The sequence below is a fragment of the Myodes glareolus genome, chromosome 19 (genome assembly GCF_982192425.1).
Source record: "Myodes glareolus chromosome 19, mMyoGla1.1, whole genome shotgun sequence".
Classification (NCBI taxonomy): Eukaryota; Metazoa; Chordata; class Mammalia; order Rodentia; family Cricetidae; genus Myodes; species Myodes glareolus.
This window is the reverse complement of record NC_142044.1, coordinates 41,752,366-41,780,121: the sequence shown is the minus strand read 5'-3', so window position 1 is coordinate 41,780,121 and position 27,756 is coordinate 41,752,366. Positions and strand designations below refer to the sequence as shown.

Below are 27,756 nucleotides of genomic sequence, written 5' to 3'. Positions count from 1 at the left end.
TACGACCTCTCTCAGGTACTCAATTTCTTTCTGAGACTGAGATCTTGCGGAACCTTCCAATCCTGACGCTGGAATCACAGGCTTTCCTTAGGAAGTGGTACTGAAAACGTGAAAGCGAGGTTTGCAGTTCACTGAACTTCGCCGTCCCCAGGATGCTTCCGTTGCCCTGGCAACTGTCGGGCCTAAGTGGTCCCCAGAGTGCCGCTAAGGAAGCCGGGAAGAGCCCTTCCCTCCCCAAGATGGTGGCGCGGCCTAGGGCGGGGTCCGCCAGCAAGTTTAGACCTTTCCTTCCTTTTCCGTTTTTTCACATTAACAGCGAGATTCCACCAACACTTGTTCTTTTTCCTGGTTCAGAGAGGCTGGGAGCGGAGAGAGAGAGGTTGCCTGAAGGGATTGGGGCAAATACCCAAAGCGAGAGGCGGGACTTCCGCGTTGTACCGGAAGTGACGCGACAGTCGCGGTCGCCGCCAGGTGGAACGGCAGGTGGGTGCAGGTGCCGTCCTGGCCCAGGCCCGGCTGTGGGACCGACTCTCTCGGTGAGCGACCGAAGCGGCTCCCAAGGGTCAGGAGACCGTGGGGCGGACTCTGGAATCCGAGCCCTTCGCCCTGGCCTGGGGTCCTTCTCTGTACCAAGTAAGAATCACCTGCCCCCCCTTCCAGCCTTAGGCTCCCTACCCCAGTCCAGAGGGCCAGAGGGGAGGACCAGAGGTCTGCTGTCCCGGATGAGGGAGGGGTGGGAGCTTGGGGCTGGCCTCTGGGCACTTCAGTTCCCCGAAGCCCTGTGTTCTTTTCTCTCTCCAACCCAGTTTCCCATTCCCTTCCCGAGCTGGGCAGTTGGCCAGTCGGCCCCAACTCTCGGCACCATGTTTGCAGACTTGGACTATGACATCGAGGAGGATAAATTGTGAGTATTTTCTTCCTCAAGACCTGGGAGCTGAGGACCCAGGTCCCTTGTGTCCTTGGGTGTCCTAGCCACACACTTTTACTTCTCAGAGTATGGAAGCAGAAATGGGTCCGGACATTTGAGTAGGTTCGTGTGTGTGTGTGTGTGTGTATGTGTATGTGTGTATGAGACAGGCTAACAGATAATCATGGTGCAGGCCATGTGTGCATGATCCAGCCGTAGCACAGCAGGTGGAATGGCCCTGCTGGGGTGGTCTGGGAAGGTGTTCCAAAGGGGGCAGCAGAGCCAGCTTGCAAAGGCATTATGGGAACATCACCGACCTTCCTCCCCAGCACAGATGATCAGTAAGGTAGACTTTCAGAAATTAGATTTGGCAGACCTTTAGAAAGTACTCCCAGAGTGAGGAGTAGATCTCATGGCCTTGTGTGTTAGTCCTTAGTAAGGGGTGAGCAGCCCCTTGGTTGCTAGTGATCAGTCTTCAGTGACCAAGCTGATACCTGAGCCTGTTCACCATGAGACATACCTAAGCTCACTGATCGTGAATGCTGGCTGGTAACTGAGCAGTATAATTGAGACATGGCTGGAAGATGGTTGGATAACTTTATTCTGAAATGAAGGTGGCTATGATATCCTGTATGTGCCTTAGAAAGGGACAAGGATGGGGCCTGGCCGAATTTATGTGTTTGTTTGCTTGGAGTTGCCTGCTCTGGCGAGGATGGGGGAGAGCCTTCCATGCCCTTTTCTTGTAAGGTCTCTGATCAGGGAGCCTCATTTTGTTTTCTGGGTGAAGGAACAGAAGCAGAGGAAATGTCTGACCTGAGTCCCATGGCAGACCGTGGCAGATCTGGGCTCCGGCCCTCCCGCTGCATGACTCTTGAGCATGGCTTGTGACAGTGTTCTTTCTGGCTGAGGGAGGCAGAGGCTACTTTGTGTCGCCTGCTCCTTCCAGTCACTCTTTCTCCAGAATTCACCTTCACTTGCTTCTATTTCCAGAGGAATCCCCACTGTGCCTGGGAAGGTCACCCTGCAGAAGGATGCTCAGAACCTGATTGGGATAAGCATCGGAGGAGGGGCCCAGTACTGTCCCTGCCTCTATATTGTCCAGGTATGAGGCGCACTTTGGAGGTGGGGGCAGGGTCCTGGGTGGAGCAAGTCTCCGCCTTTCTTGCGGGTGACAGAAGGAGGTTCATTTCTCCACTCAGAAAGCCCGGCTGCAGGGGCTGGGAGATGGCTCTGTCAGGAGAGTGTGTGCCACGCAGGCTGGAGCAGCGAGGTTCAGTCTCAGGTGCCTGAGTCAAGCACTGATGTGGCAGTATGCGCTTGTCACCACAGTGCTGGGGAGATGGAGACAGGGGGATCCTGGGCTCCACTGATAAACTAATAGGTGAGTTCCAGGCCACAGACAGACATGAGTCAAAAAAAAAAAAAGTCGGTTCCTGAAGAATGAAAGCAGACAGCACAGCACAGCACAGTACAGCATACACAGAGAGACACAAAGGTCTGTCTGTCTCGTTTCTTTAAAATTTTACGGTTGGTATTTGCATTTTTATGTGTGTTTGATGTGTGTGTATTTGAGTATGGGTGCCCTTATGTCATTGCAAACATACAGAGGTCAAAGGACAACCCTGTTAGTCAGTTTTCTACTGTGAGATCCCAAGCTTGAAATCAGGCCATCAGGTTAGCATAGGAAGCACTCGACCTGCTGAGGCATCTCCTTGGTCCTCCTTGTTTCTGAGCTCCGTTCTTTGCAAGACCGGGTCGCCGCTCTAATGGGCCTGTCCTTGTGCCTCTTCCGTTTCCATCGGTTCTTCGCGTGCAGCGGGTTCTGATCTGGCTATCTGGCAGACTCTTGGCCTTATACCATGTGTGTCCAACTGAAGTCGGTGCTGGCCAGTGTCTAGCATGTAACAGACATTCAGTACCAGTCTCTAGTGAACCTGCTTGCCAGCTGAAGTAGAAGGGCTACGAGATAATAATGTCCTTGCTGGGCGTGGCAGCCTACACCTGTAACCCTGCACTCGGGAGGTGGAGGCAGGGAGGATCAGCTGATCTCAGTCATGCTCAGCTACACAGTGAATGAGTTTGAGGCAGATTTGGGCTACTCAAGACCTAGTGTCAGCAAACAAACAAAGTAGCAGCCCGAGACGCAGCTCTCTATCCCCAGATAGCAGTGAGTTTCTTATCTGCGCCAGGTAAATGAGGGTTTAAACTATGTAACCAAGGTTTGGTTCTCAGCACTGATATCAGGCAGTTCACAACCACCTGTAACTCAAGTTCCATGGGATCTGATGCCGTCTTCTGCCACATCCAGCCCTGCATGCATGCATATGGTGCACATATATTCACACACATATGCATGAAATTTTTAAAATTAAATAAGTGTACTGGGCTTCATGAGACCCTGTTTCAAAAGAAACAAAACCAAGTACATGAATGAAGTGAAATATGTAAGCACAGATGTTTTTGAGTTCTTGTGAATATGCAGCAGAACGGCAAAGTCCAGGGGCCGGCCCTTATGCGGCCTCACGGAGACACAGGTGCACTGGTTCTCCAGCAGCTGTGCTGGTGTTAGGAGAGCGACTTCATGGTTTTGCAGAGGAAGCTGCCCTGGTGATCTGTCTACTGCGGTGACCAGTCAGTTACATTTCTGTGTCTTTAGAAGGATCCAGACTGTCTCCTGGTGGGACACCCAGCAGAGTAGGTCTCAGGGATGGTCATCTGCTCTTACCTCTACCTTTGAGGGTGATTTGTCTCCTCTGCTCTGCTCCAGGAGACTGAGGAAGACCTTTCTCAGGTCCCTGCTGACCACGTGCCTGCTCACCTCAGGGCCACCCCCACCCCCGGCCCATCTGTTCTGGGCCTGAAGGGCAGGTTTGTTTGAATGAACTGCATCATAACATGAGATTTGCTTTGTTCGTTTATAGCGAGTCGAGTGCAAAGAGTGCACAGAGACCCGTGTCACCAGAAGTTCCCACCCTCCTCTTGCCCTCCCCTTCAGCTGCTGCTGCAGATACAGCTCCTCCTGCTTTGCTTGGTTTTATTATTGCTTTTAGTTGTGTGCGTGTGTGCACTCATGCACACACTTGAGTGTAGATGTCCATGCAGAACAGGTGTCAGATCCCTCTGAAGCTAAGCTGCTTGACGTGAGGGCTGGGAACTGAACTTGGGTCTTCTGCAAGAACAGGCTGTGCTCTTAATTGCTGAACCACCTCTCCAGCCCTCCTGGTTTTGTTGCTTGTTTTCTTGTTTGATCCCTTGTTCAGGAGATAAGAGTTCAGCTTTCTTCTTCTTCTTCTTCTTCTTCTTCTTCTTCTTCTTCTTCTTCTTCTTCTTCTCCTTCTTCTTCTTCTTCTTCTCCTCCTCCTCCTCCTCCTCCTCCTCCTCCTCCTCCTCCTCCTCCTCCTTTTTTTCTCCCCCCCCCCCCTTTTTTTTTTTTTACAAGATAGGGTTTCTATGTAGCTTTAGGGCCTGTCCTAGAACTCACTCTTGTAGACCAGGCTGGCCTTGAACTCACAGAGATCCACCTCCCTCTGCCTCCTGAGTGCTGGGACTAAAGGCGTGCGCCACCACTGCCCAGCAAGTTCAGCTCTCTTCTAAAGCCACAAATCTCCCTTTTACCCCATCTTCCCATCACAGTCACTGTCTTGACGCAGTATTAGGACCACCTCAACATTCAGGAAACATTTTCCAAATCCTTGGCCAGCTCTGGAGACCAAGAGGACAGAGAAGGGACAAAACAAGCCCCACCCTTTATAATGCTTGTGTTGAACTTTCTGATGAACTGGTGTCTTTTATTTGCTGATTTTTTAAATTAAATATTTATTTATTTATTATGTATACAGTATTCTGTCTGCGTGTATGCCTTCAGGTCAGAAGAGGGCACCAGACCTCATTACAGATGGTTGTGAGCCACCGTGTGGTTGCCGGGAATTGAACTCAGGACCTTTGGGAGAGCAGGCAATTCCCTTAACCTCTGAGCCATCTCTCCAGCCCTATTTGCTAATTTTTTATGTGTGTGAATGTTTTGCCTGCATGTGTGTCTGTGTACCACATCCATGCCTGGTGACTGTGGAGGCCAGAAGAGGGCATTGAGTGCCCTGGAACTGGAGTTACAGACAGTTGTGAGCCACCATGTGGGTGCTGGGATTCAAACCCAGGTCCTCTGGAAGAGTGGCCAGTGTCCTTAACTGCTGAACCACCTCTTTAGTCTTGAATTGGTGACTTTTTTCTTTTTTCTTTTTTTGAGACAGAATCTCATGTAGCCTAGGCTGGCCTCTAATTTCCCATGTAGCTGAAGCTGGCCTTGAACCCACTGATCCTCCAGCTTCTACGGCAAGTGCTCTACTTAGAGGCATGTGCGGCCATGCTCAGCCTGCGCTTCTTTCTGAGCAGAGCCTCCCCTTTCTTTGGTATTTCCTGCTATTTGTCCCTGTGCAGTCCTCTTGCTTCCCCAGGCTTTCCACAGTCTACTTCCCCGTCTTCGTTCAGACCGTCATCTGTCCTCATCGAACCCCTTGGGGACCTCTGCTCTTCATTCCCAGTCCCAGGGCCCCCTTTGTGGCTTCCGCCTCCATCGGGATGGAGCTTGTCTTCTGGCTTTCTGAGGATGGGCAAATGGACAGTGCACATTCTAGAGACTTCCTTCAGTGTTGCTCCCTTAGTCCTCAGCGTTAGCTTGAGCTCAAGTTCAGGAGTAAAGGTCACAGGGCTTGGCTGGCTCAGTGCTGGGGACACTCCTAGAGTGACTGAGCTCCGACTCCATCTCCATCACTAAAATTAATGCTAAGTTTGGGTAAGTTTCAATTAGAACTTTTGAAAAATGTTTATTTTTTAGATTTATGTATTTTATGTGTGTGAATGCTTTGCCTGTATGTATGTCTGTGCACCACATCCATGCCTGGTGCTCATGGAAGTCAGACAAGGGCTTCAGATCCCTTGGAACTGGAGTTACAGATGGTTGTAAACCACAACATAGGTGCTGGAAACTGAACTCAAGTCCTCTGCAAGTACAAGTGCTCTTAACCACCGAGTCATCTTCCCAGCCCTTAATTTTATTTATTTTTAGTTTTTCAAGACTAGGTTTCTCTATGTAGCCCTGACTGTTCTGGAACTTGCTTTGTAGACCAGGCTGGCCTTGAACTCACAGAGACCCATCTGCCCCTGCTTCCCTAGTGTTGGGATTAAAGGCCTGCACCATCATTGCCCAGTTTACATTCCCTAATTTTTATTTTTTAAAAAAATAAAGACTTTAAGGTTGGATTTGGTGACCCACACCTTTAATCCAGCAGTAGGGAAGCAGAAGCAGGCAGATTGTGAGTTCAGGGTTATGTAGAGAGACCCTGTATCAAAAATCCATTCATCAATAAAGATTTTTAAAACCCACTTATTTGGTGGAGGGGGCTCCTGTGTCATGGCGCATGTGCGGAGGCTGAAGTGCGGCTTGTGGGAGTCGGTTCTCCTTCCACCATGTAAGTCCTAGGGTTTGCACTCGGCTCACCAGGCTTGGTAGCAAGCCCCTTTCCTACTGAGCATCTCATTGGATTTAGTTAGAAGTTTGATAGTGTCACCCCATTATCCACTGCCACCAGCCTTGTGTCCCATTTCTTACGGGGACCTTTACTTATGTGTGCTTATACTTACTTACCTGTCAAGCCTTTCCTGCATCTGAGGTGTCAGGGTGACAGCTGCAGGCAGCAGCCATTTGTGCTGTGCTGGGTCCTCCGAAAGTGGATTATGGGGCCTCTCCAGTACATGAGGGTCTCTTATGTTATTCTCTGATGGGATCCTGCCCTGTAAGGTCCTTACTGCCTCTCTTGTTCTCCAGTTGTCACAAATACACATACCACAAAATTTACTCTCTTAACCATTCTTAGGTGGCATTAAAATATATTCGCACTGTGGTGCAGTCATCACCACTGTCCAGTTCAGAGCTCTTCGTCTTTTAAAACTGACTGGGGATGACCTCACTGACTCCCTCTCCTCAGTCCCTACAGCTTCCATGCTCCTCGCTGTCTCTGTGGCTTTGACTATTCTAGGGACTCTTGTAAGTAGAACTGGGGATTTACTTTGCCTAGTGTGATGTTAGAGTTCACTGTATTGTAGTTTCCTTTTAACTCACAATACTGAGTTAAGTGTCTGTGTTCTTGCCGTGGGTGCTTTCTCCAGACTGATGTGGGTTATTTTCTTCTTTTTTTTTTTTGTTGTAGTCAATTACTTAGTTTATTTTAATAAGCCATCCCTCAGTCACCATGAAATTTCTCTTCCAAACCTGAAAGTCCATGTCTGTGTTTCTGGGCATGAATAGGAATCTGAAAACCTGTCCTAGCCAGTCAACTAGAACACAAAACGTGTTGACTCTCCTGGGATCTCTTGGTTCCTTCAGATTTTCCTTTTGGGGTACAACATCTGAAAGAGCCTAGCAACTCACCTTCTTTTTCTTTTTCTTTTTTTACTGTTTTTATTGAGCTATATATTTTTCTCCCCTCCCTTTCCTCTCCTCTCCCCTCTATCCTCTCCCATGATTCCCATGGTTCCCATGCTCCCAATTTACTCAGGAGATCTTGTCTTTTTCTACTTCCCATGTAGATTAGATCCATGTATATCTCTCTTAGGGTCCTCACTGTTGTCTAGGTTCCCTGGGATTGTCGTTTTAGGCTGGTTTTTCTTTTTTGTATGTCTAAAAGCCACCTATGAGTGAGTACATATGATATTTGTCTTTCTGGGTCTGGGTTACCTCACTCAACATGATGTTTTCTAGATCCATCCATTTGCCTGCAAATTTCAAGATGTCATTATTTTTTTCTGCTGTGTAGTATTCCATTGTATAAATGTATCACATTTTTCTTATCCATTCTTCGGTCGAGGGGCATTTAGGTTGTTTTCAGGTTCTGGTTATGACAAACAATGCTGCTGTGAACATAGTTGAGCACATGTCCTTGTGGCACGACTGAGCATCCTTTGGATATATACCCAGAAGTGGTATTACTGGGTCTTGAGGAAGGTTGTTTCCTAATTTTCTGAGAAATCACCATACTGATATCCAAAGGGGTTGTACGAGCTTGTATTCCCACCAGCAATGCAGAAGTGTTCCCTTTTCCCCACATCCTCTCCAGCATAAGTTGTCATCAGTGTTTTTGATCTTGGCCATTCTTACAGGTGTAAGATGGAATCTCAGAGTTGTTTTGATTTGCATTTCTCTGATGGCTAAGGATGTTGAACATTTCCTTAAGTGTCTTTTAGCCATTTTAGATTCCTCTATTGAGAGTTCTTTGTTTAGGTCTGTACTCCATTTTTTTTTTTATTGAATTTTGTGTTGTTTTGGTGTCCAATTTCTTGAGTTCTTTGTATATTTTGGAGATCAGACCTTTGTCTGATGTGGGGTTGGTGAAGATCTTTTCCTATTCTGTAGGCTGTCGTTTTGTCTTGTTGACCATGTCCTTTGCTTTACAGAAGCCTCTCAGTTTCAGGAGTCCCATTTATTAATTGTTTCTCTCAGTGTCTGACTGACCTTTGTCCTTTCAATATTCCTAGTTCGCTTGTCAATCACTGTCTGTTTTCTAGATCTCTCGTCCCCTCTGCCAGTGACACACTATTTGATGACTCTAACTTTGTAGGAAAGTTTGAACTCAAATGTGAGTCTCCCAGCTTTCATATTCTTTCTCAAGATTATTTCGGCCTTCGAAAATCCTTGATCTCTGTAGGAATCTTAGGATTTAGGTTTTTAGATTATTTTGGCCTTTCGAAATTCCTTGATCTCTGTAGGAATTTTAGTATTTAGGTTTTTAGAGTTTCTCTAGCTCCAGAAGTGTCCCCTGGGATTGTCAGGGAGCTCACTGAGTCTGCAGATTGCGGTGGATGGAGCTGCTATCTTACGTCGTCACAGCTTCCCGTCTACAAATGCGAACCCCATTGCGTTCACTCCTGTGTCCAGAAACCCGAGGGGCAGCTAAGGGAGGGACAGAATTCTGTCTCTCATTGCAGGGAGCTTGTGGCTGAGCAGTCACATCAGATGCATTCAGAGAACAGGAGCGTGTGCACTGTGCTGACTGCATTTCTCCTTTCCCTCCATCCAGGCTCCAGCCTATGGGACGGTGCTGCCTGCACACACAGCCCTTTAGGTAGTCTCTCTGAAAACATCCTCACAGATACCATGTGACAGCAAAGGGACACTTCTCAGTCCAATCAAGTGGTCTGTCACAATCTTGTCAGCTTGACACTCACCTTAAACCACAGCACCCACTCTGGCCCCTGAAAGGTTCCTATTTGTCTTACAATGCCAACCGTATCCAAATGTGTTAGCTCTCTAGAGATCCCCATAGTCTTGTTTCTGTTTTTAACATTTATCTGTTTCGTATGTGTGTCTGTGCACATGTGCACATTTGCCATGGCACATGAGTGGAAGACAGGACAGATTGTAGGAGTTGGCTCTTCTTCTACCACTGGAACTGCCCACTGGGATAAGTTTACCACATCTGGGGTTTCTCTAGCCTGCATCTCCCAACTTTTCTAGATTTCCTCTGAAAACCAGGCTTAAGGACTGCATGATCATGCTTAGTTCACATGATCATGCTTCATCACAGCAACGTCCTCACTTCTTTAGTATCTATTTCTGTGCTGGGTTTAATCATTGCCATGACAAAATACCTTTCAGGAAGGAGGCTTAGAGAGAGGAAGTACCCATTTTGATTTCGTCGTGTTTCATGGCAGGAGCCTTAGAGTAGAGAGAGTGCCTACGCCAGCAACCTTTCTCCTAACCCTCTCTTGCTAGCCAGGCATGTGGGGTGGTACCACCCACTTTCAGGGCAGACTCCCCCACAGTTTATCCTCTTAGGAAGCATCTTCACTGACATATCCAAGAGTTGCTTCACAGCCTCCATCGGCTGAGGTGGTAAAGTCCAGCGTCACTAGGACCCTCTGTCTGATTATGCCTGCTTTCTCTCGGCAGTGTTCCATGTCCCAATGTTTCCCGGTTGCTGCTTGTGATACTTGTCATATGTTCTGACCATTTATAAATGTCTACCTTCCTTACTTCATTTTTCCTGTAACATTATAAAAACATTACAATGCATCCTTTAGACATGCCTTTTTTATTTAGAAAATTCAGAAACTAAAGGTAACACAGGAGCTGGACATGGTGGCTCATATCTCTGTTATTATGAGGCTGAGGCAGAAAGTTTGCTAGGTCAAGGCCCACCTGGGCTACAGAGTAAGACCTAAGGCCCTATCTCAAAAACAAGCGTAGAGGTACAGAACCACTGCTCGAGAGTGTGGTATCTCTGTAGTTACTCTCCGGTCCAGTTTGTGCTCCTCCATCTGTGTGTGTGTGTCTGTGTGTGGACCCTGTTTGCATGTGCCCCTGTGTCTGCCCTCTGTGTCTGTGTGTGCCCTATAGACAGCTGCCTTCTTACTGTTACCACTAAACAGCTCATCTGACAGAAGGCCACCTCACAGCCAGTGAGCACAAGTCCTGGTGAAGGGGTTATCTTGGGACAAGGACTCACAGGCATAGGACCTTTGCTCAGAGCATCCCTGGCCTGTTCTTTGGAGACCAGAGTAGCTGTTGGAATTGAGAAGTGCTTTTGGCTGCTGAGCAACATTGCTGGAAAAGCCATGGAAGGAAGTGACACTAAGGAGCAGGTGCGAGGGCCGTGAGGGCCCCCGTATTTCCTATATAGAGAAAGAATCTCACCTGTTGGGAGTCACAGTCTGTCTTCTCAAGAATGGGGAGTTCTCCTCTTGTCTTCCTGGCACTGCCTGAGGTAGAGAGAGGGCCTGCCCAGGTCCCAGGTCCATCCCGTTGTCCTCCACTTCCTACACATCTGCAGGTATTTGACAACACGCCTGCAGCCTTGGATGGCACGGTGGCAGCTGGTGATGAGATCACCGGGGTCAATGGCAGGTCGATCAAAGGAAAAACCAAAGTAGAGGTGGCGAAGATGATCCAGGAGGTGAAGGTAAGACCACTGTGGGAGCAGCTGGACACCTACAGGAGCAGCTGGGCCCCTGTGGGAGCAGCTGGACCCCTGTGGAAGCAGCTGGGCCCCTGCGGGAGCAGCTGGACCACTGAGGGATCAGCTGAACCACTGAGGTAGCAGCTGGAAGCTTGCTCCAGAGTGTGAGGCAGAGGCTGTCAGGTCCCTGCTGAGACACCCAGACTGCCAGGGACCTAGCAGGCTTAGGGGTCACTGCCTACTTCTTTATAGCAATATGGGGGATATAGTTTGCTCTCCTGGGCCCCTTGGACTGTCAGTAAATGCTAAGAATTCTTGGAACTTACTCTGAGCCCCTCTAAGCTTCCAGAAGTGCTAAACACTCACTTCAACAGTGACCTCCCTGTTTCAGTGAATCCTAGTGACCACAGCTGGACCATGTTTGCCCTAGAGTTTTGTTATGGGGACTGCTTCCCAAATTCCCCGGGACTTCAGGCTACAAAGAACCCTAAGCTCAGGCATCTCCAGGCCAGATGTAGCCCACACCCTTCCCTCCTGCTAGTTCCCCACCCCAGATGTTCCACTGAGAGCCTTGCTTGATCCAGTGTCCTTGCCACTCTCAAAACAAGCATGGCTGTCTTGCTGATCCCCCGCAGTTGAGCCACTGGAGACCTTGGGAAAGCGGGTGAGCGAGCTGCATGAAGAGTGCAAAACCACAGATGACAGGCAGTCCAGAGTCAAGGGTGGGGCCTGCACCTCAGGCCCAACCCCAGTCAGTGCCTTCCCCTTCCTGCCACTATCCTCCAAGGCTCCAGGACCAGCTCCTACTATCCCCTGCCTTAAAAAAAGCAATTTTATTGGATTAATTTATTTTATATGCATTTTGACTGCAAGTATGCGTGTGCATCACATTTGTGCTTTGTGCCCTTAGAAGTCAGAAGAGGGCGTCAGATTCCCCGGCATCATACAGATGGTTGTGAACCACCATGTGGGTGCTGAGAACTGAACCATCTCTTCAGCCCCCACTGTCCCCTTCCACTCAAACAAAAACCACCCTGATCTCCCGTGGTCTTGTTCCTGAGTCACCCTGGTATTTAGTCCTCACAAAGGAGAGGATGATTTCATAGCTCCTCCTACTGCCCTTCCAGGGATCAGGTAGACCACAGAACTCAGGGCCACGTCAGTCCCAAGGGAGCCCTTCACACTCTGCCCCTTGACTGACTGTATTGGTTCACTTGGTCAATGCTGTGGGTGTATGTTTCTAATCCAAGTTTGGTGCAACTAGATTCCGTCCCAGTCTCAAAGGACTTAGGACTGCAAGGACTAGAGTGACAGTGGTGGCCTCTGTGGTCAGAAACCCTCCCCTGAGCAGCCACTAGATTATGGGACTAAGTGACTCTCCAAGTTACTCAGCCTCTCCTGCTGGATTGGAGTCCCTGAGAAGTCCTGCTTCTTCTTGTTGGTGTTCTAGAGCAGATGTGTAGAAAATAATCTCTGGGAGGGCCTGGAGCTAGCAGCCACTGTCCTAATTGTGTCTGTGCTGCTCTTGCAGGGGGAGGTGACCATCCATTACAACAAGCTGCAGGCGGACCCTAAGCAGGGCATGTCCCTGGACATTGGTAAGCCAGGCCAGAGCAGCCGTGTGCCATGGGCTCTGGCTTTTTCTGTCCAAGCTGGCAGAGTGGCTGGCAGTAGCCATTCCCAGGCCCCTGGCCCTGCATTCTCACTACCCTGTGTTTTACACCTCCCACTGCCAGACCTTGGCCCGTGTGTCGTGGCCCCTCCCTTAGTGTACTTTTAGAAAGTCTAGGGTGCAGACTGGACCTTATGGGTGGCTATTTGGCAGGTTGCCTGTGACTGGAAGGGCAGGACTTGCTTCTGTAGAAGCCTTGAGGCAGCAATAGTTAGCTGCCACTTCCTCTGGATCACGCACACGACAAAGTCTAAGGCACAAGAGACTTGGCAGTCTCTTGACAGAGCCCCCAGATCAGCCCATGCTCACCTACAGCCCATAGCCCATTAGGACGGAGGCTAAGGGCAGATGAGCTCACCAGTTGTTTATCTAAGTAGCACTGGCTGTCCTGGAACTCACTCTGTAGACCAGGCTGGCATCTAACTCAGAGATCCTCCTGCCTCTGCCTACCAAGTACTGGGATTAAAGATGTATGCCATCACGCCTGGTCTAACATTCTTGTTCTTGAGCCCTTCCAACCTTAGCTGGTTATATGCAGTGACCAGCCAGTGACACTTAATGGTGCCTACTACTGTGATGTAATCAGCTTGAGAGCCCACCTCCAGAGCCTTGCCTTGGCACAAGTCATCTCACATGCTGGCTGGAAGGGAGAGGGAACAAGGCCCCGTCTGTCTGGGCTGTCAGCCGCTGCTTAGCATGGACAAGCTCTGTGCACTCAGTGACACCGCCGGCAGATTGCAGGTCTCACTTTGTGCCGAGTACTCCGTGTTGACCTGTATGGCTCTTCCAAGATGGAGCTAAGTAGGACAGGTAGCCCAGGACACACACTGCTGAGAGCCGCTGCTTCCTGACCACTCCAAACACCGAGCCCCAGGCCAGTTTTCTCCATCCACTGGCTCAGCCTGCAGTTGTGATGGGGCTCAGGCCTAGATGGCCTGGTCAGCAGCACACTCATTGGCCCCTTCTCTCTTGCCCCAGTGTTGAAGAAAGTCAAGCACCGGCTAGTGGAGAACATGAGTTCGGGCACAGCTGATGCCCTGGGTCTGAGCCGTGCCATCCTGTGCAATGGTGAGTCCTCCTCCCGCCAGCCTGATGGTCAGCTGTCTATCAAGCTAACTTCCCTGCCTCAACGTGGACAGCCAAGTCCCACCTTTGTACCCTGGGTCCTCTTCTGCTCTCCAAGAGCTGCTACTATAACTGTCAGCTGTGGGCTTTTAGGTCACTGCCTGGCGGTGGGGAGGGGACAGACTTGGGAGGACAGGTACTCGCTTCCAGCCTGGATACCTGGCCAGGCTGAGTCCCACTCCACTGTCAGCATGCTCCCTGCTCCTATGCTGTCCACCTCAGTCCTGCCCTTGACCAGGAGATGGCGCTGCCACCCTGTCACCACTTCTTTTGCCTGTGCTCAGAGAAGCCCTGTGCGGGCACTTTACACACAGGCAGACACATGCACTGGATGTCTCCCCAGGAGGCCGATAGAACCCGTGCTCCTGCTCCTGCCATCGCCAGCCTATGCTTATAAATAGCAGTGCTATGCGTGTACTCGGGGAGGATAAAAATACCCATGGAAACCGTGGGCTCAGCTGGGCACACGGCTTTATTGGCTGGGAGAGTGGGGGTGGGGCCTGAGCGTGTTCCAAATGGGGTACAAAGTGGCGGCTGCTATTTTCAGCCCCGTGGTGCCTATAAATCCTTGTTACTGTAGTCACCATGCATTGAGATGGAATTAGAACTGGTTGTTGTTTCCCCGAACCTTGCAATTTCCCTGGCTGTAAATAGGATTTCTAAAATTGAAGCTGTCATGATGTCCCATGACCCAGCTAAAAACAACTGCCTGCTGCCCATGTGCTTGTGCTCCAGGGAGCTAGGACCTGGAGGCTGTGGTGACCCACAGCCTCCTGAAGACTCCTAAGGTGTTCACTCTCCCTCGATTCTCCCACTCACAGTCCCTACACAGCCAGCTCTCCTGTCCAAAGAGAAGTCTCCATGTGTGCTGTGTCCCTCCCCTCCTGCTGCAAAGCCCCTGCCTGAGCAAACACACCAAGGCCAGGGTAGCCGGGCTCTGCTTGCTTAGGCATGGCTCTGTGACTCGAGGCAAGTTGCCTATCACTCAACTTCCTCTGTAGAATAGGCTGAGTGGTCCCTGCCCACAGGTGCAGGCTGTAGAAGGGCCAGGGGCTGTCAGGGGGCGTTCAGTGTGCTGGCTCATAGCAGGGTGACTTAGTGTGGCTGCAGGTTCTCTCAGGCCTGGTCAGGATTACCCACTCTCATGAAAGGTGTATGTACTTCATCCTCACAGGTGAGGACAGATCAGAGTTGGGAAGCCCAAGGAGGTCCATGCTCCCTACACTCCCAAATCTATGTCTATAATGCTTTCCACCCTCCAGTCAGCCTCCTCCCATTTCTAGCCCCAGCACCTATGGAGCTGAGGTGGCTGTTGTTCCCTTACCTCAACCTATTCTGGTCACTAGCTACTGGCTAAGCTCTTCTGCTGGACCTGGAGTCCAAGGGCATGACCTGGGTCTTGGTTTTACCACAGTCACTCCCTGGACCTAATGCGGTATTGTGTGACAAAATTGTTTTTTCTTTTTCTTAAAGATTTGTTTGTTATGTGTACACTGTTCTACCTGTATGTATGCCTGCAGGCTAAAAGAGGGCACCAGATCTCATTACTGATGGTTGTGAGCCACTTTGTGGTTGCTGGGAATTGAACTCAGGACCTCTGGAAGAGAAGCCAGTGCTCTTAAGCACTGAGCCATCTCCCCAGTCCACCTCTTTTTTTTTCTCTTAAGGAAAACATTTAATTGGGGCTGGCTTACAGTTTCAGAGGTTTAGTCCATCATTATCATGGTGGGACATGGCAGAGTGCAGGCAGACATGGTGCTAGAGAAGCTAAGAGTCCTATTTTTTTTTTAATTCTTTATTGATTCTTTGGGAGTTTCACATCATATACCCCAATTCTGCTCACCCCCATATCTTCCTTTCATACCTGCTGCACCCCCACAAAAGAAAACAAAACAAAGCAAGCAAACAAACAAAAGCCAAAACAACAACAAAATGATCTCTTTGCTTCTCCTGCTTTCCCGCCTCTCCATACCTCTCCACTCGTCCTGGTGGCATTGGGGGCTTTGGTGTGGCATATAATATGCCCCTTTGTTCCATCAGCTTTACTGGCAAATGTTCATTGCAGTAAGTCACTGGTCTGGCTGAAGGCCTCTCTCTGGTTTCTGGCACACCATCATCATTGGAGCCTCACCCGAACTTCTCTGGGATATCCTATGGCCACCGCAAGTCTTGGAGATTCTGCGGGTATTGTTCCACAGGTCCAGTTCTTTCATGAGCTCTAGAAGGTTCTAGATCAGGTAGATGCTAGGGTGGGCCAACCCAAGGCCTGGCTGTGGGCCTGGGTGGTAGCCAAACTGGTGACAAAACTTTACTTGAGGAGCTGCAATGCGCATGTCTCCTTACTCCAGATAGGGAGCCCACAGCAGACCAGATACAGCTATCACCCAGGTCCGCCTTGGTGAATCACTGAGAAGTAGCCCTACAAGAGCAGAAGTGACTCAGAGACAACTACATCACCAAAGCCCACCCCAGCATGAGTGACAGCCCACAAAGCTGGGACCCTGGAGCGCACTGCACAGCCTGCAGGCAGCTCACCAAGTTGGAGAGTGTCCTTTCCAGGTGCCTCAGTTGGTCTAAACCTCTTCAGGCAGCTGGTCTGGTCTCTGTCTTCCTCAGCTTAGCTCAGTTAGTCTGAGAGGGACTCTGGGCTTTTATTGTGTACTCTGGCAGCAAGGTGTCAAGTGAATTTGGTAAAGCTTGGGAGATAAGTGGGTACTTAGTCTATGTCTGTTTGGCTTTTGGCTATGATCAGCAAATTCTTCTAATGTAAGACCTTCTTCCAAGCCCTCCCAAATCTCTTTCCCCATACTCCAGCCAGTCCTGTGCAGTCGTCTTAGCCACCCTGGCCATGACCAAAAGACCTTTCTCCTCTCTAACTGCTGTTTGGGGATCCTTGGCTGCTGGCTCAGGATTTGCTTTCTGGGCCTATGGGAAGCTACCCTTGAGTCTGGCCTCACCCTCATACACTCATAACTTAGGGAAGATCCTATATTGAAAAGGCCATCAGCCCCTGGATTGGCCCAGCCGGTGGTAGGTGGAGGGAGGCTCCTGACATGGATCCTGAGCCAGCTCTGCCTGCCTGACTCTTGCCTCTCAATGTTTTCTGAGGAGTTGATGAGTAAGGCCTGGGGCCCAGACTCTACCCTAGACCTTCTGCTTTTGGCAGAGGCTCAGGGGCTACCCTTCCCTCTCCAGCGTGGGCTGGGCTGGGTTGTTACCCTCCCTGTTCTTGACCTCCACAGACGGGCTGGTAAAGCGGCTGGAGGAGCTGGAGCGCACTGCCGAGCTGTACAAAGGTAGTAGCCACCAAGTGCCTGCTGCTGCTCTGCCCTGGGGACCCTGTCCTAAAGATTAGGAGTGGGTGTCCTTCTAAATTCCTACATGCCCAGAGAGATCCCCTAGGAGACTGTCACACATAATCCCAGTTGCCTTGTTGGGATCTGCATAGAGGGCCAACTCAGCCTTCATCCCCAGGCCTTGGGGAAAAGCCTTGGGGACCTAATGTCCAGTGAAGACCTCAGGTAGAATGTGAGGCTGGGGGGCCAACATGATCCCTGATTTCTGTCTCCATCTTCTGTCACTTGGGTCTCTTCCCACAGGGATGACGGAACACACCAAGAATCTCCTACGCGCCTTTTATGAGCTGTCACAGACGCACCGGGGTAATGGCATCCCCAGACATGCCATGTGACCCTGCAAACCCCTGTCCCTCAGGGCTCAGTAATACCGAACAATGAGGTGTGGCTAGGTTCCTCTCTGGGGCCCTTTTCATCCCTATGCCAAGGCCAACACCCAGCTCTGACCTCCAGCCTCAAACTGGGTGGCAGTGACCATGGAGCATCTGGTCCAGCTGGCCTTTGGAGGATGCCACGCACCTTGCTGCTACTTACAGTGCCGGCAGCGTCTCTTCATGTGGTCTCTCCAGTTCCTTGTGGGCAGGAAAGATACAACCCCATTTACTGGCGAGGAAATGAAGCCCAGACAGGAAGTGTGGCCAGGGCTCAAGGTTGGAGAGCTGGCATTTGAACCCAGGGGTCCAGATTCTCAGCCTGGCACTCTACTCTCGCCTGGCATGACCACCATAGATTTTCACTTAGCCTTTTCTTTTGTCTGGTCGGTTGGGGGGACAAAAGCTAGCTCCCCAAAGAGCCTAAGCTCAGAATGAGGATGCAGCTCCTGGGGAGTATGGTTCAGGCCTCCTGAAGATGTACCTCCTCCGAATGTAAGCCCTTCAAGCAGACCTGGGCTTTCTGTTCATCATGCCCCTGTCCTGCTGCCCAGCAAGCCCCTGGCTTCTCCATTAGGGGGTCAAGTGGGGGCTTCAAGGCAAACTTGTCATGCAGCCTTTGGGGACGTGTTCTCTGTGATTGGGGTGCGGGAGCCGCAGCCAGCAGCAAGTGAGGCATTCGTGAAGTTTGCTGATGCACACCGCAGCATTGAGAAGTTTGGCATTCGGCTCCTGAAAACCATCAAACCGGTGGGTCCATCAGAGTGTAGCATGCCCCACTGGCCAGAGCAGGAGGGACAGCTTAGCACAGGAGGGGTTCTGGGCTGGAGTCAGGTGCTGGATGCAGACACTAGCTTGATCACCTCTGTGGCCAGCCAGCCATCAGTAACTGTGCCTTCCTGCATTCCTGTTGACCTCAAGACTGCTGGGTCACAATGTGCCTTTGACCTGACATAGTCTTATACCCTTAACACATCTGTGCCGTTTGTCACCCAACCTCTTAGATGCTGACGGACCTGAACACGTACCTCAATAAAGCCATCCCTGATACGCGCCTCACCATCAAAAAATACCTGGATGTGAAGTTCGAGTACCTGGTGAGTGTCTGCAGTATCTGGATGTGAAGTTCGAGTCCCTGGTGAGTGTCTGCCCGGTCTGAATGTGAAGTTCAAGTCCCTAGTGAGGGTCTGCAGTGTCTGGCCAGCCGCAGTGCATTCACCCTGGAGGCCAGCCCTGAGGCCAGTAGCCATGCCCTGGCAGGCAGAATGGGGTCAGATCTCTGTTGAGTCAGGAGTTTGGGATTGAAGGCCTGACACATCAGAAGCAGCCTAGACTCTGAATTTCCAAACCAGGGGAGCTTGGAGCTACCTAGAACCTGGGAGCAGGAAAGCTCTCATTCTCTGTCATTTCTGCCCCTGAGCTCCTTAGCAGCGGCTCAGACTAGGTCTGGGATACTTCAGAGGACATTCGGAGTCCTAAATGATAATCAGATTGTCAAAGAAGCCAAGAGAATGAGCTGTTAAGTATTCGGGCTTTTGCTGGGGCACTTCTCAGAGCCTTGACTAGGCCTGTGCACAGCATGCCTTCAAGAAGCTCCTAAGCTCCTTTGCTCTGCTGGCACCGCCACACAGTACCTTTTGGTTTTGGTTTTGGTTTTGGATCTTTGCTCTTCTGGAGCTAGAGCCCTTATGCATGTGAGGCAAGTACTGTACCGCTGAGCCTCACCCTCCAATCCCCAGAGCTGCTTTTGGATTTCTCAAGCCTTCAGTCCTGTACCCCCAGGGGAGTGCCTCATCCCTCTGCTACCCCTTTCCTGGGCCTCTGTCCGTATCTGCTTCCAGTCTTTCTCAGGTGGTCCAGAGCTAGGCGACATGTATGGCTGCAGTTCTTTTGATGTGTCCAGGTTCCCAGGTGACCTGAGGGCATAGGGAGGCATGGTAGGGGGAGCTGGAATTGTGAGGATGGGAATCCAGGAAGGTTGGCCACTGACTTCCTGGCCTCATCCATTCCATCCCATACAGTCCTACTGTCTAAAGGTGAAGGAGATGGACGATGAGGAATACAGCTGCATTGTGAGTACCGAAGGGGCCCAGGCTGGTATTGGGAGGGCTTGGGGTGCCCACACTGCCCCTTCAGAGGGTTCTAGGTCTGCCAGAGTATTGAGTGTGTTGGGCATCCTGGGGTCTTAGTTCCTAGAGTTTGGGGCTGTCAGCCCATTCTACCAGCTCTTCTGGCTTGGAGTACCAGATAGTTTGTCATGAAGTGACTGACTCCCCAGTATTCTCTAGGCCAGGTACCCCAAGGTTGTGAGGCTCCTGTAGAAAAAAGCTTACTGATTTCACTTCTGAGCTACTCTTTGGTTTTTAAAAAAAGTTGGTGTATTTTGTTTTTATATACATGAGTGTTTTATATGTGTGCGTGTCCATTTGCTTTTTTTGTTTTGTTTTGTTTTTTGTTTGGTTTTTTAGGGGGCAGGTTCGAGGACAGGGTTTCTCTGTAGCTTTGGACCCTGTCCTGGCACTAGCTCGTGTAGACCAGGCTGGCCTCGAACTCACAGAGATCCACCTACCTGGATTTCTGCCTCCTGAGTGCTGGGATTAAAGGTGTGTGTCCATTTGCATGACTGGCATCTGTGGAGGTCAGAAATGACAGACAGTCGTGGATTCTGGGAACAGCGAGGACTCCTAACCACCGAGCCACTCTCCAGCCCCTGGTGGTTTTTCCTTGTTTTTGTTTCTAGTTTGTGACTTGTTTGCAGTCAGGGTCCATCTTTTGACCAATATTTATTTCATGTGAGCTGTGTTTGTGTTTCTATGGTTGATATTTCTCCCTCTTAAGTTACTGTTTTGAGCTTCTGTCTGTCACTGGCATCTGAAGGGCCACTGTGGTACAGCCATGAGCTGGACCAGCCCTGCAGCCTTCCAGCCCCATCTGTCCCTGGGAGGCCAAGGTCCACCCAAGAGAGCTGACAGGCTTGCCTGCTGCAGGCCCTAGGAGAGCCCCTATACCGAGTGAGCACAGGCAACTATGAGTACCGCCTGATCCTGCGCTGCCGCCAGGAGGCTCGAGCCCGGTTTTCCCAGATGCGCAAGGATGTGCTGGAGAAGATGGAGCTGCTGGACCAGAAGCATGGTGAGGGGCACTAGAGGCCTGTGCACTACCCATTAGTCCTTTCCTGGCACTTAGCCCCGAGGTGGGTGCCATTCTGTCCCTGGATCAGAGATGAGGCCTAGAGAGGGTAGTCTCCCTGAGGCCCCAGGACCAGGTCCTGGTAGGAGTCCACCCAGAACCTGGCTGGGTTGAGGCCAGGGCCTGGGTCCGTGATCTACTCACTCAGGCAGCCTTCTCTGTTTCCTGGGCTAGGAGTTTGGAGGACTAGATGGCCAACTAGGCAGGGCCAGGAAGCCTTTTTTCTATGCCCTTTTCCACCCGTCCTAAGACCAGGGGTCCCAGTAAGTGCCCCAGCAGGAAGGACAGGCCAGCTCTAGATCTTCCCTAAGGAGGCAGCCATAGCCACTGGACCTGTCTGCTCACCTCCTGCCCCAGTCCAGGACATCGTGTTCCAGCTGCAGCGCTTCGTGTCCACCATGTCCAAGTACTACAACGATTGCTATGCAGTGCTGCGGGACGCCGACGTCTTCCCCATTGAGGTGGACCTGGCACACACCACTCTAGCCTATGGCCCTGCCCAGGGCGGCTTCACTGATGGAGAGGATGAGGACGAGGATGAGGAGGATGGGGCAGCTAGGGAAGTGTCCAAGGATGCACGTGGGGCCACTGGGCCCATGGACAAGGGCGGAAGCTGGTGTGACTCCTGAGTGCCCCCTCAAGTGAACCTGGGGGGCAGGGCATTGGGAGGACCGCAGCGGGGAGTGGGGCAGGGCCACTGTAGGACAGCGAAGGCGTGTGGTGGCGCATAAAAGCCTGCTGACTTGGGGCGCCTGCCTCCCTGCTCCTCTGTCCTTGCACAGTGAACCCAGGCTGCAGCCTGGGACCTGGACTCTGGCCCCCATCCTTCCTTCCCACCTCCCAACTGGAGGGAGAGCTGGGCCTTGGACAGAAAAGAGGAGGGGCTGGAGCAGGCCGAGCGCAGGACCTGTCCCTGTGAGTACCTCGGTGGTGCCAAGCCTGCAGGGAACAGGAGCTGGGTGGACATCCGAGGCTGGGGCCAGCATACGAGGCCGGCCCCTGGAGTCCACATGCACACCTTGGCAGCCTATATTTATTTGTTCCTGACTTAGCCTCAAGGACTGAATGCTGGGCCTGTATTGAATAAACAGAAACCCAGACAGAAAGGACGGGCTCCTTGCAATGGCTCAGACCCTCTGCAACCAGATCTCAACTGCCTTCTGGTCATGAGGGAGCATGGGACACAGGCTTAGGCAGCTCTCTCTGTGTCCATCACTCATCTCTCGCAGCACCTGCAAGAGCAGCTTTCTTGCTCCCGTAGCATCTGGGATTGAGAGGCTCAGGACCGTACATGAGAACAGTGGGACCTGAGCTTGAGTCTACAGGTCCCAAAGCCTTGACTGTCACCTGCTCCCCTCTTCTCCCTTCAACCCTCTGTTGCTGGTTGTGAAGTAAACCTTTGTTAGACACTCACTGCTCAGGGAAGACTACTCCAGGAGTGCCTGCTGAGTTCAGGGCGCAGGGGGCGCTAGGGAGATGCTGTCGCCCTTAGGCGATAGTCTGCCTGGCTACTCTGCCTGGCTGGGTATGGTACACACCTGCAACTCGTTTACTCTGCAATGCCCATTAGGACAGGGGATGTGGCTGTCTTGAGGACAGAACAGGCAAGGAAGATGCAAGGTGGCGAGGTCCAAGATGGAAAAGCACCTTTGCTTGTGGCTTTGAGCTCTGCAGTCCTGCAGAAACCAGGTAGGATTCTCAGGAAGGCGCTGGAGGTGGAGGGAGATGACCTGTCACCATCCACCCACATGGGGCCCAGCAGCTGTCTGGCCGCACTGCATCTCCCAAGAGACATCAGTTGATGGTCAAGGGCACAGATCAAAGCCTACAGCTTGAAGCCGGGCATGGTGGCACATGTCTTTAATCCCAGCACTCGAGAGGCAGAGACAAGTGGATCTCTGTGAGTTTAAGGCCAGCCTGGTCTATGAAGTGAGTTCCAGGACAGCTAGAGCTGTTGCAGAGAAACCCTGTCTCAACAACAACAACAACCAAACAAACTACAGCTCCGGACCCAGTAATGGCCTCTGTGCAACCCAGGGCTGATGCATGTTTCCCTGTCTGAAGTGTGGATAAATTCTACTTCATTGGGTTTAGGAGAATCAGTAAGCTAACATAAAGGGTTTAGAACAGTGTTTGGCCAAGAAAGCACTCTCAGGAAAATGCTTAGATAAAATGTTGTCCCTTCTGGAGTCTGGAAGCCATAGGTGAGCGTAAGCAACTGAGCATTGCCTGGGTTCCCCAAACCTCGGATGGAAATGAGGCCCTGCTGGGACCAGTAGGTGGGAAGGGACCATTTGTGGTAGAAACTCCATTGAGGTCTCCTAGCTAGAAGAGTGATACAGGAAAACCCTCACATGGGTCAGAGTGCACGCGCCAGGTGTGGCACTTGGGTGACTGAGGAGGAATCTCCAGTTGAAAGAGGTCATGGCCTACAAGTCCCTGAGGGAGAGAGCAGGTGCCAGGGCCACCGATGGCACACAAAGCCGTGTCATCAGGAGTAGTGCTCTGACTAAAGTGATGGGTCACTAGAATGTCCTCTGGGGGAGGGGTGGCTCAGGGCAGCGAGGGGACATGCACACCTTGAGGGCCTCTGAGGTTTTGTTGCTGACCACCTGGCTCCCATGCTCTCTGGAACTGATTGTGAAATTTGCACGGGAAGAAGACCCAGGGTCGGTCTCTGCCCCTGACCCTGTGCCTCATGCAGATGGCGGCCAAATGGCCTTCAGTATATAGCATCCCCTCTACCGCCAGCCCCCAGTGTTTCTACCTAGTGCCATTCCTTACGGACTCCAATGGCTCAGGGGACCTTGTGGAGACCCTTCTGGCTATTCTTGCCCCCACCCTGGCAGGCACAGGAGCAGGATATATCTTTCAGTTAATAGAGTTCCTTTATCAACATGTGCTCCTGTCAGCCCACAACTTCACTGGAAATGAATGGCCTTGCAGATGGAGTATCCAGTGGATCACCCCAGGCTGCCTCCCCATGAGCCAGGCCCTCAGAGGGAAAGCCATGTTGTCATGCCTGCTGACCATCTGCCTGATGTCTACACAGACTCATGACCCAGCCCAGGCACTGTTTCCACCTCTGGTTTGGGTTCTTGGGACCCAGCCCTGGGGCTCAACACCTCCAGAGCCTCCAGGCTGCCAGGCTCCTGAGTGCTGGCAGGCATTGGCTCAGAATCCCTCTCAGCATCCACATCGTCGGTGTCACCGGCTCCCCGCTCAGCAGCTGGACCCGCTGGGGTATTCTTAGAGCAGCGCAGGCAGCAGTAGGTGGTGACTGCCATGAAGACTCCAGCCAAGGCCACCTCGGAGCCAGCAAGGTAGAAGATGATCTCATAGTTCTTCAGGGCATCCACCAGGCGGCCTGGAGGGGAGGGGAGCTGTGTCACAACCTGTCAGGGTCTTCTCTACACTAACTGGGTGGGACTTATTGGTAATACACATATGCCCTGGCTTTATTCCTGATTGCAAATGCAGAACTCCACATGGATCCTTTCTTGTGAGGCCCAGAATGTCACTTCCCCTCCCTGATCCTCAATCTAATGCTTCTGAAGATGCTTTTATAGTCTATGAGGTTCCCCCTTCACATCAATGCAAGCCTACAGCGACTTGGCCCACTTGTGGGTGTTAGGGTAGCAGTGTAGCTGGACCTGGCATAACCCTGGCTAGCAGTAAGGACTCCCAGCTCTTTCTACATAACCTGGTCTATAGGGCTTTGGCTCAGCATCCTCATCAGGAGCTGCAAGGTATCCAAATGGAGCTGGTGAGGCACCTGAGCACAGGCTGGGAAGTGGGACTCATATCCCTTCCTGGACACAGTATCTCCATATGGGGGGGAGGGGAATCTCTAGTTCTGTTGTGGGGGACTGAACCCAGGACATCACACGTGCTAAGACAGCTCAGGGTGACATGCCCAATCTGTGTTTTCTTCCATGGGCTTCATTCTAGACTTGTCTACACCATTCCCTTGTCCACACCAGGCTGTGGTCTTTGGGAAGTTTCCTGATGACCATAACTTGACAGCCAGTCCTGTCTCCGGCCGTACGCAGTTTTGGAGTGCCCTTCACTGCATTTTTTCCTACTAGGTCCACCCAACAGTAGGTGGTCCCTGGGCTTCCAGGAGGGCCAGCTTTGAGGCTCTTGGGGTGGTGGGCTTGAGAGAGGGTACCCACACATTGACTCGGGGGCTTTGCCTTTCTTATTGGGAAGCAGGAAGACAAAGCTTGCATTAGACACTCTGCCATCTGGCTGGCTCTGAAGGAAAAGATGGCAGCTTACTCATCTCTGCTGCAGCCTGGGCTCCACCATTCACTTCTGAAGCCTGACTGTGGCCTCTCTCTCTCTTACTTAAGGCTGGTTCTCTGGAGCCTCGGGACAATCAGACAACTCAGGAAGATGTCGGGGTCCCCACCTCTACCTTTCCTGTCTTAGCTCAGCCCTCAGTTTTACAGTGACACTTTCCCCCCAGCAACAGCCCCTTCACACTGTGCCCTCACCCACTGAACTATGCCAGGATGAGCAGAAGGCTTGGCAGACAGGTGCTGGGGCACTAGCACCTCTCCTCTCCAGCTGTCATCTGAGCACCCCTTCTGTGCCCCTAGTCAGGGCTGATTCCCTGTACTGCTTACAGGCTGCCTGGACTAAAGCATCCACACACATTTGGTCCAGGTTAGCTCTCTGCAGGGGCAGATCCGGGTCTACAACTTGGGCTAAGCTTCCGAATCTAACCTGCTCCCCAGCCTTACTGCTCTTGCACAAGGCCTTCCTGTTACCTGCTTGAGAAGACTGACATGCATAAGATGCTTGGCTGTTTGTGTATTTCTTCTTGAGACTGACCTTTGGCTTTTCCATCCTCATCCCCCCTGGAGGTGGTCCCTAGAGGAGGAACTACCTGGTCGTAGAGGGAGTCCACCAACCAGGCTTTCCAGCAAAAGGGCCTGCCTGCCCCTCATCCCTGGAAGGTCGTCCTTAAGGGCTTCCTTTATACTAACAGCTCCCAGACTTAGCTACCCCTCTCCTACGGTGCGCACCGGCAGAGGGCGGTCCTATGAGCACAGCCACGGCCTCCACGAGCAGTACCAGGCCTAGCGCACTGGGAAAGCGGGGCGCACCCACGGTCGCCATGAGCACCTCGAACTGCAGCGCGCCCACCATGCCGTAGGAGAGGCCGAAAGCGATGCAGAAAGCCACGAGGGTGCCATAGGAGCGCGCACGAGCGCTGATCAGGTCCGTGAGCCCGTTGGCCAGCAGGGCCAGGCTGAAGAGATAGGGGACGTGGGGTCGCAGGCGTGTCAGGCCCGCCAGGGCACCACACGCCGGCCGCGCCACAATGTCCACGAAGCCCACGATGGACAACAAGAAGGCGGCCTCAGCGTCAGGCACGCCCGCATCTTTGGCATAGTTCACCAGCAGGATGGGGGGCACGAAGAGCCCAAGTGCCATCAGGAACTTGGTGACCACGTACACTATGAAGGCGCGGTCGGTGCACACCGCCACGTCTAGCAGGCGGCGGCGAGCCCGGCCGCCGCCGGGCGCGCGGTCCTCCGCGGGATCTGGGCGAAGTGGAGGCGGGGGCCCTGGTGGTGGCCGCATGACGGCCCCGCAGGCGCAGCAGTGCAACAGGAGGCCGCCAAACAGCAGGAAGCCGCCGCGCCAGCCGAAGCGCTCCCCCAGCAGCTGGCCGAGCGGCGACAACGTGGACAGGAACACCGGGCTGCCCGCCGCTGCCAGTCCGTTAGCCAGGGGACGTCGCCGCTCGAAGTAGAGTCCCAGCATGATGAGCGATGGCTGGAAGTTGAGGGCCAGGCCCAGTCCTGCGGGCGAGGCGACACAGCTGGAGTGCCGCTTCTGGCCTCAGTGGCAGGGCCAGGCTGGGCCAGGATCAGGAGGGTAAGTTCGAAACCGGGAGAGTGAGCCAAGAGACTCAGGGGTCGCCCCTTTGAGGGAAACTGGGGCTGAGAGACTTGCAGCAGGAACTCCCGACTTGTACCCACGTTCCTGCAGGGGAGAGACGCGGGTGTCCTCACCTGTGAGCACCCCAGCTGTCAGGTACAGCTCCAGAAGGCGCGAGGCAAAGGAAGCCAGGATCATGCCCGCGGAAGCCAGGAGCCCGCCAGCCAGCATCACCGGGCGACAGCCAAAGCGTGTCACGAGGATGCTGGACAAGGGGCCTGTGGGCAGAGTAGGGTCACCGTCCAGGTTAGACCAATCTCCCCTCCAGAAAATGTGCTAGGTCTTGCCTTGTACTTCTGAGATCTGAAAGAGCTTGAAGGGGTATTTAACTCTCCCCCTCCCAGCCCCTTCAGAGACAAAGAGGGCATTGTGGTTGAGTCACACAGCTTGACTGGGCAGACAGGGTGGTGTGTGTGTTTGTGTTTGTGTGTCTGTCTGTCTGTCTAGTGGTCACCCATCTCTTACCCTCTTGAGAACCAAAGTAGGAAAGATGGCTTCCACTCTTCACCTCTGCCCACCACCAGACTGCCATCCTCCTGAAGGCTCCCACCCTCCCAAAACTCCAGCATTGGGGCTGCGGGGAGCTGAAATGCTTCTTCGGGCTGATGTAGCCCAGTGTAGGTTTGCTGGCAGGAATGAACCCAACCCCTCCAGGCCAGCAGTAGGAGCGGGTTTCCATTTCCATCTATATGCCCTACTCACTCTTTCCTAGGGTCCAGGCCCCAACGAAGGTGGGGGCGGGGCGGTGCCTCTTAAGGCTCTAGAGCCTCTACCCCAGGTGCTAGACCCCAGGAGGCTCTGGGAGGAGTGCTGACCCGTGCCGTAGAGCATGGCCAGCATGATGGAGGACACCCAGGCTGTGTCACTGTAACCTGCACCAAAGTCGCGCTTGAGTTCTCCGAAGAAGACGCTCACGGCCTTAGGGAAGCCGTAGGCGAAGCCGGTGATCACGAAGCAGGCGCCCAGCACCACCCAGCCCCAGCCACCATCTGGGGGGCCTGCACCCCGTCGTGGGCCTCCAGCGCCCATTGCCTCTACCTCTGCTGGGAAAGAGGGGGGACAAAAGGCAGTGGTGGGTGCTGTAGAGAAATGAATTGAGACCTGCAAGGAGAAACAGCCCCATGCAGCCCACAGAGCCCTTTCAGGGTTACAGAGCCAGCAAGGTAGGAAGGCCACCCCGAGTCTCCCCACCTTCCTGCAAAGGCCTGTGAAGGGTGAGTGCACACTTGACTTC

The 27,756-nt window shown here is 52.3% G+C and overlaps 2 protein-coding genes across 2 annotated transcripts; one reads left to right on the top strand and one right to left on the bottom strand.

Annotated features, from left to right (window-relative positions):
- The first annotated feature begins 435 nt into the window (after positions 1–435).
- Pick1 (protein interacting with PRKCA 1) lies at positions 436–21,673 on the top strand. The gene is made up of 13 exons (XM_048454795.3): positions 436–633; positions 807–904; positions 1,898–2,009; positions 10,729–10,857; positions 12,386–12,452; positions 13,505–13,594; positions 16,894–16,947; positions 17,251–17,313; positions 17,995–18,128; positions 18,383–18,475; positions 19,400–19,450; positions 20,366–20,510; positions 20,925–21,673. The coding sequence occupies exons 2-13, from the start codon at positions 864–866 to the stop codon at positions 21,194–21,196; spliced, it is 1,251 nt and encodes a 416-aa protein (XP_048310752.1). The 5' UTR covers positions 436–633; positions 807–863; the 3' UTR covers positions 21,197–21,673.
- A 1,759-nt stretch (positions 21,674–23,432) lies between these two features.
- Slc16a8 (solute carrier family 16 member 8) lies at positions 23,433–27,654 on the bottom strand. The gene is made up of 4 exons (XM_085678386.2): positions 27,338–27,654; positions 26,597–26,740; positions 25,601–26,383; positions 23,433–23,934 (listed from the first exon to the last, which is right to left on the bottom strand). The coding sequence occupies exons 1-4, from the start codon at positions 27,549–27,551 to the stop codon at positions 23,612–23,614; spliced, it is 1,464 nt and encodes a 487-aa protein (XP_085534512.2). The 5' UTR covers positions 27,552–27,654; the 3' UTR covers positions 23,433–23,611.
- Positions 27,655–27,756: the final 102 nt, after the last annotated feature.

Bases quoted from the DNA above. Each gene is read 5' to 3' on its own strand.
- Slc16a8 (XM_085678386.2), bottom strand. From the start codon at position 27,551: ATGGGCGCTGGAGGCCCACGACGGGGTGCAGGCCCCCCAGATGGTGGC. The intron at 26,741-27,337 runs GTCAGCACTCCT...CTCTGCCCACAG, and splicing joins GGCCATGCTCTACGGCACGG to GCCCCTTGTCCAGCATCCTC. The intron at 23,935-25,600 runs GTGCGCACCGTA...CCTCCCCTCCAG, and splicing joins CATAGGACCGCCCTCTGCCG to GCCGCCTGGTGGATGCCCTG.
- Pick1 (XM_048454795.3), top strand. From the start codon at position 864: ATGTTTGCAGACTTGGACTATGACATCGAGGAGGATAAATT. The intron at 18,129-18,382 runs GTGGGTCCATCA...CCAACCTCTTAG, and splicing joins TCCTGAAAACCATCAAACCG to ATGCTGACGGACCTGAACAC. The intron at 18,476-19,399 runs GTGAGTGTCTGC...CATCCCATACAG, and splicing joins ATGTGAAGTTCGAGTACCTG to TCCTACTGTCTAAAGGTGAA.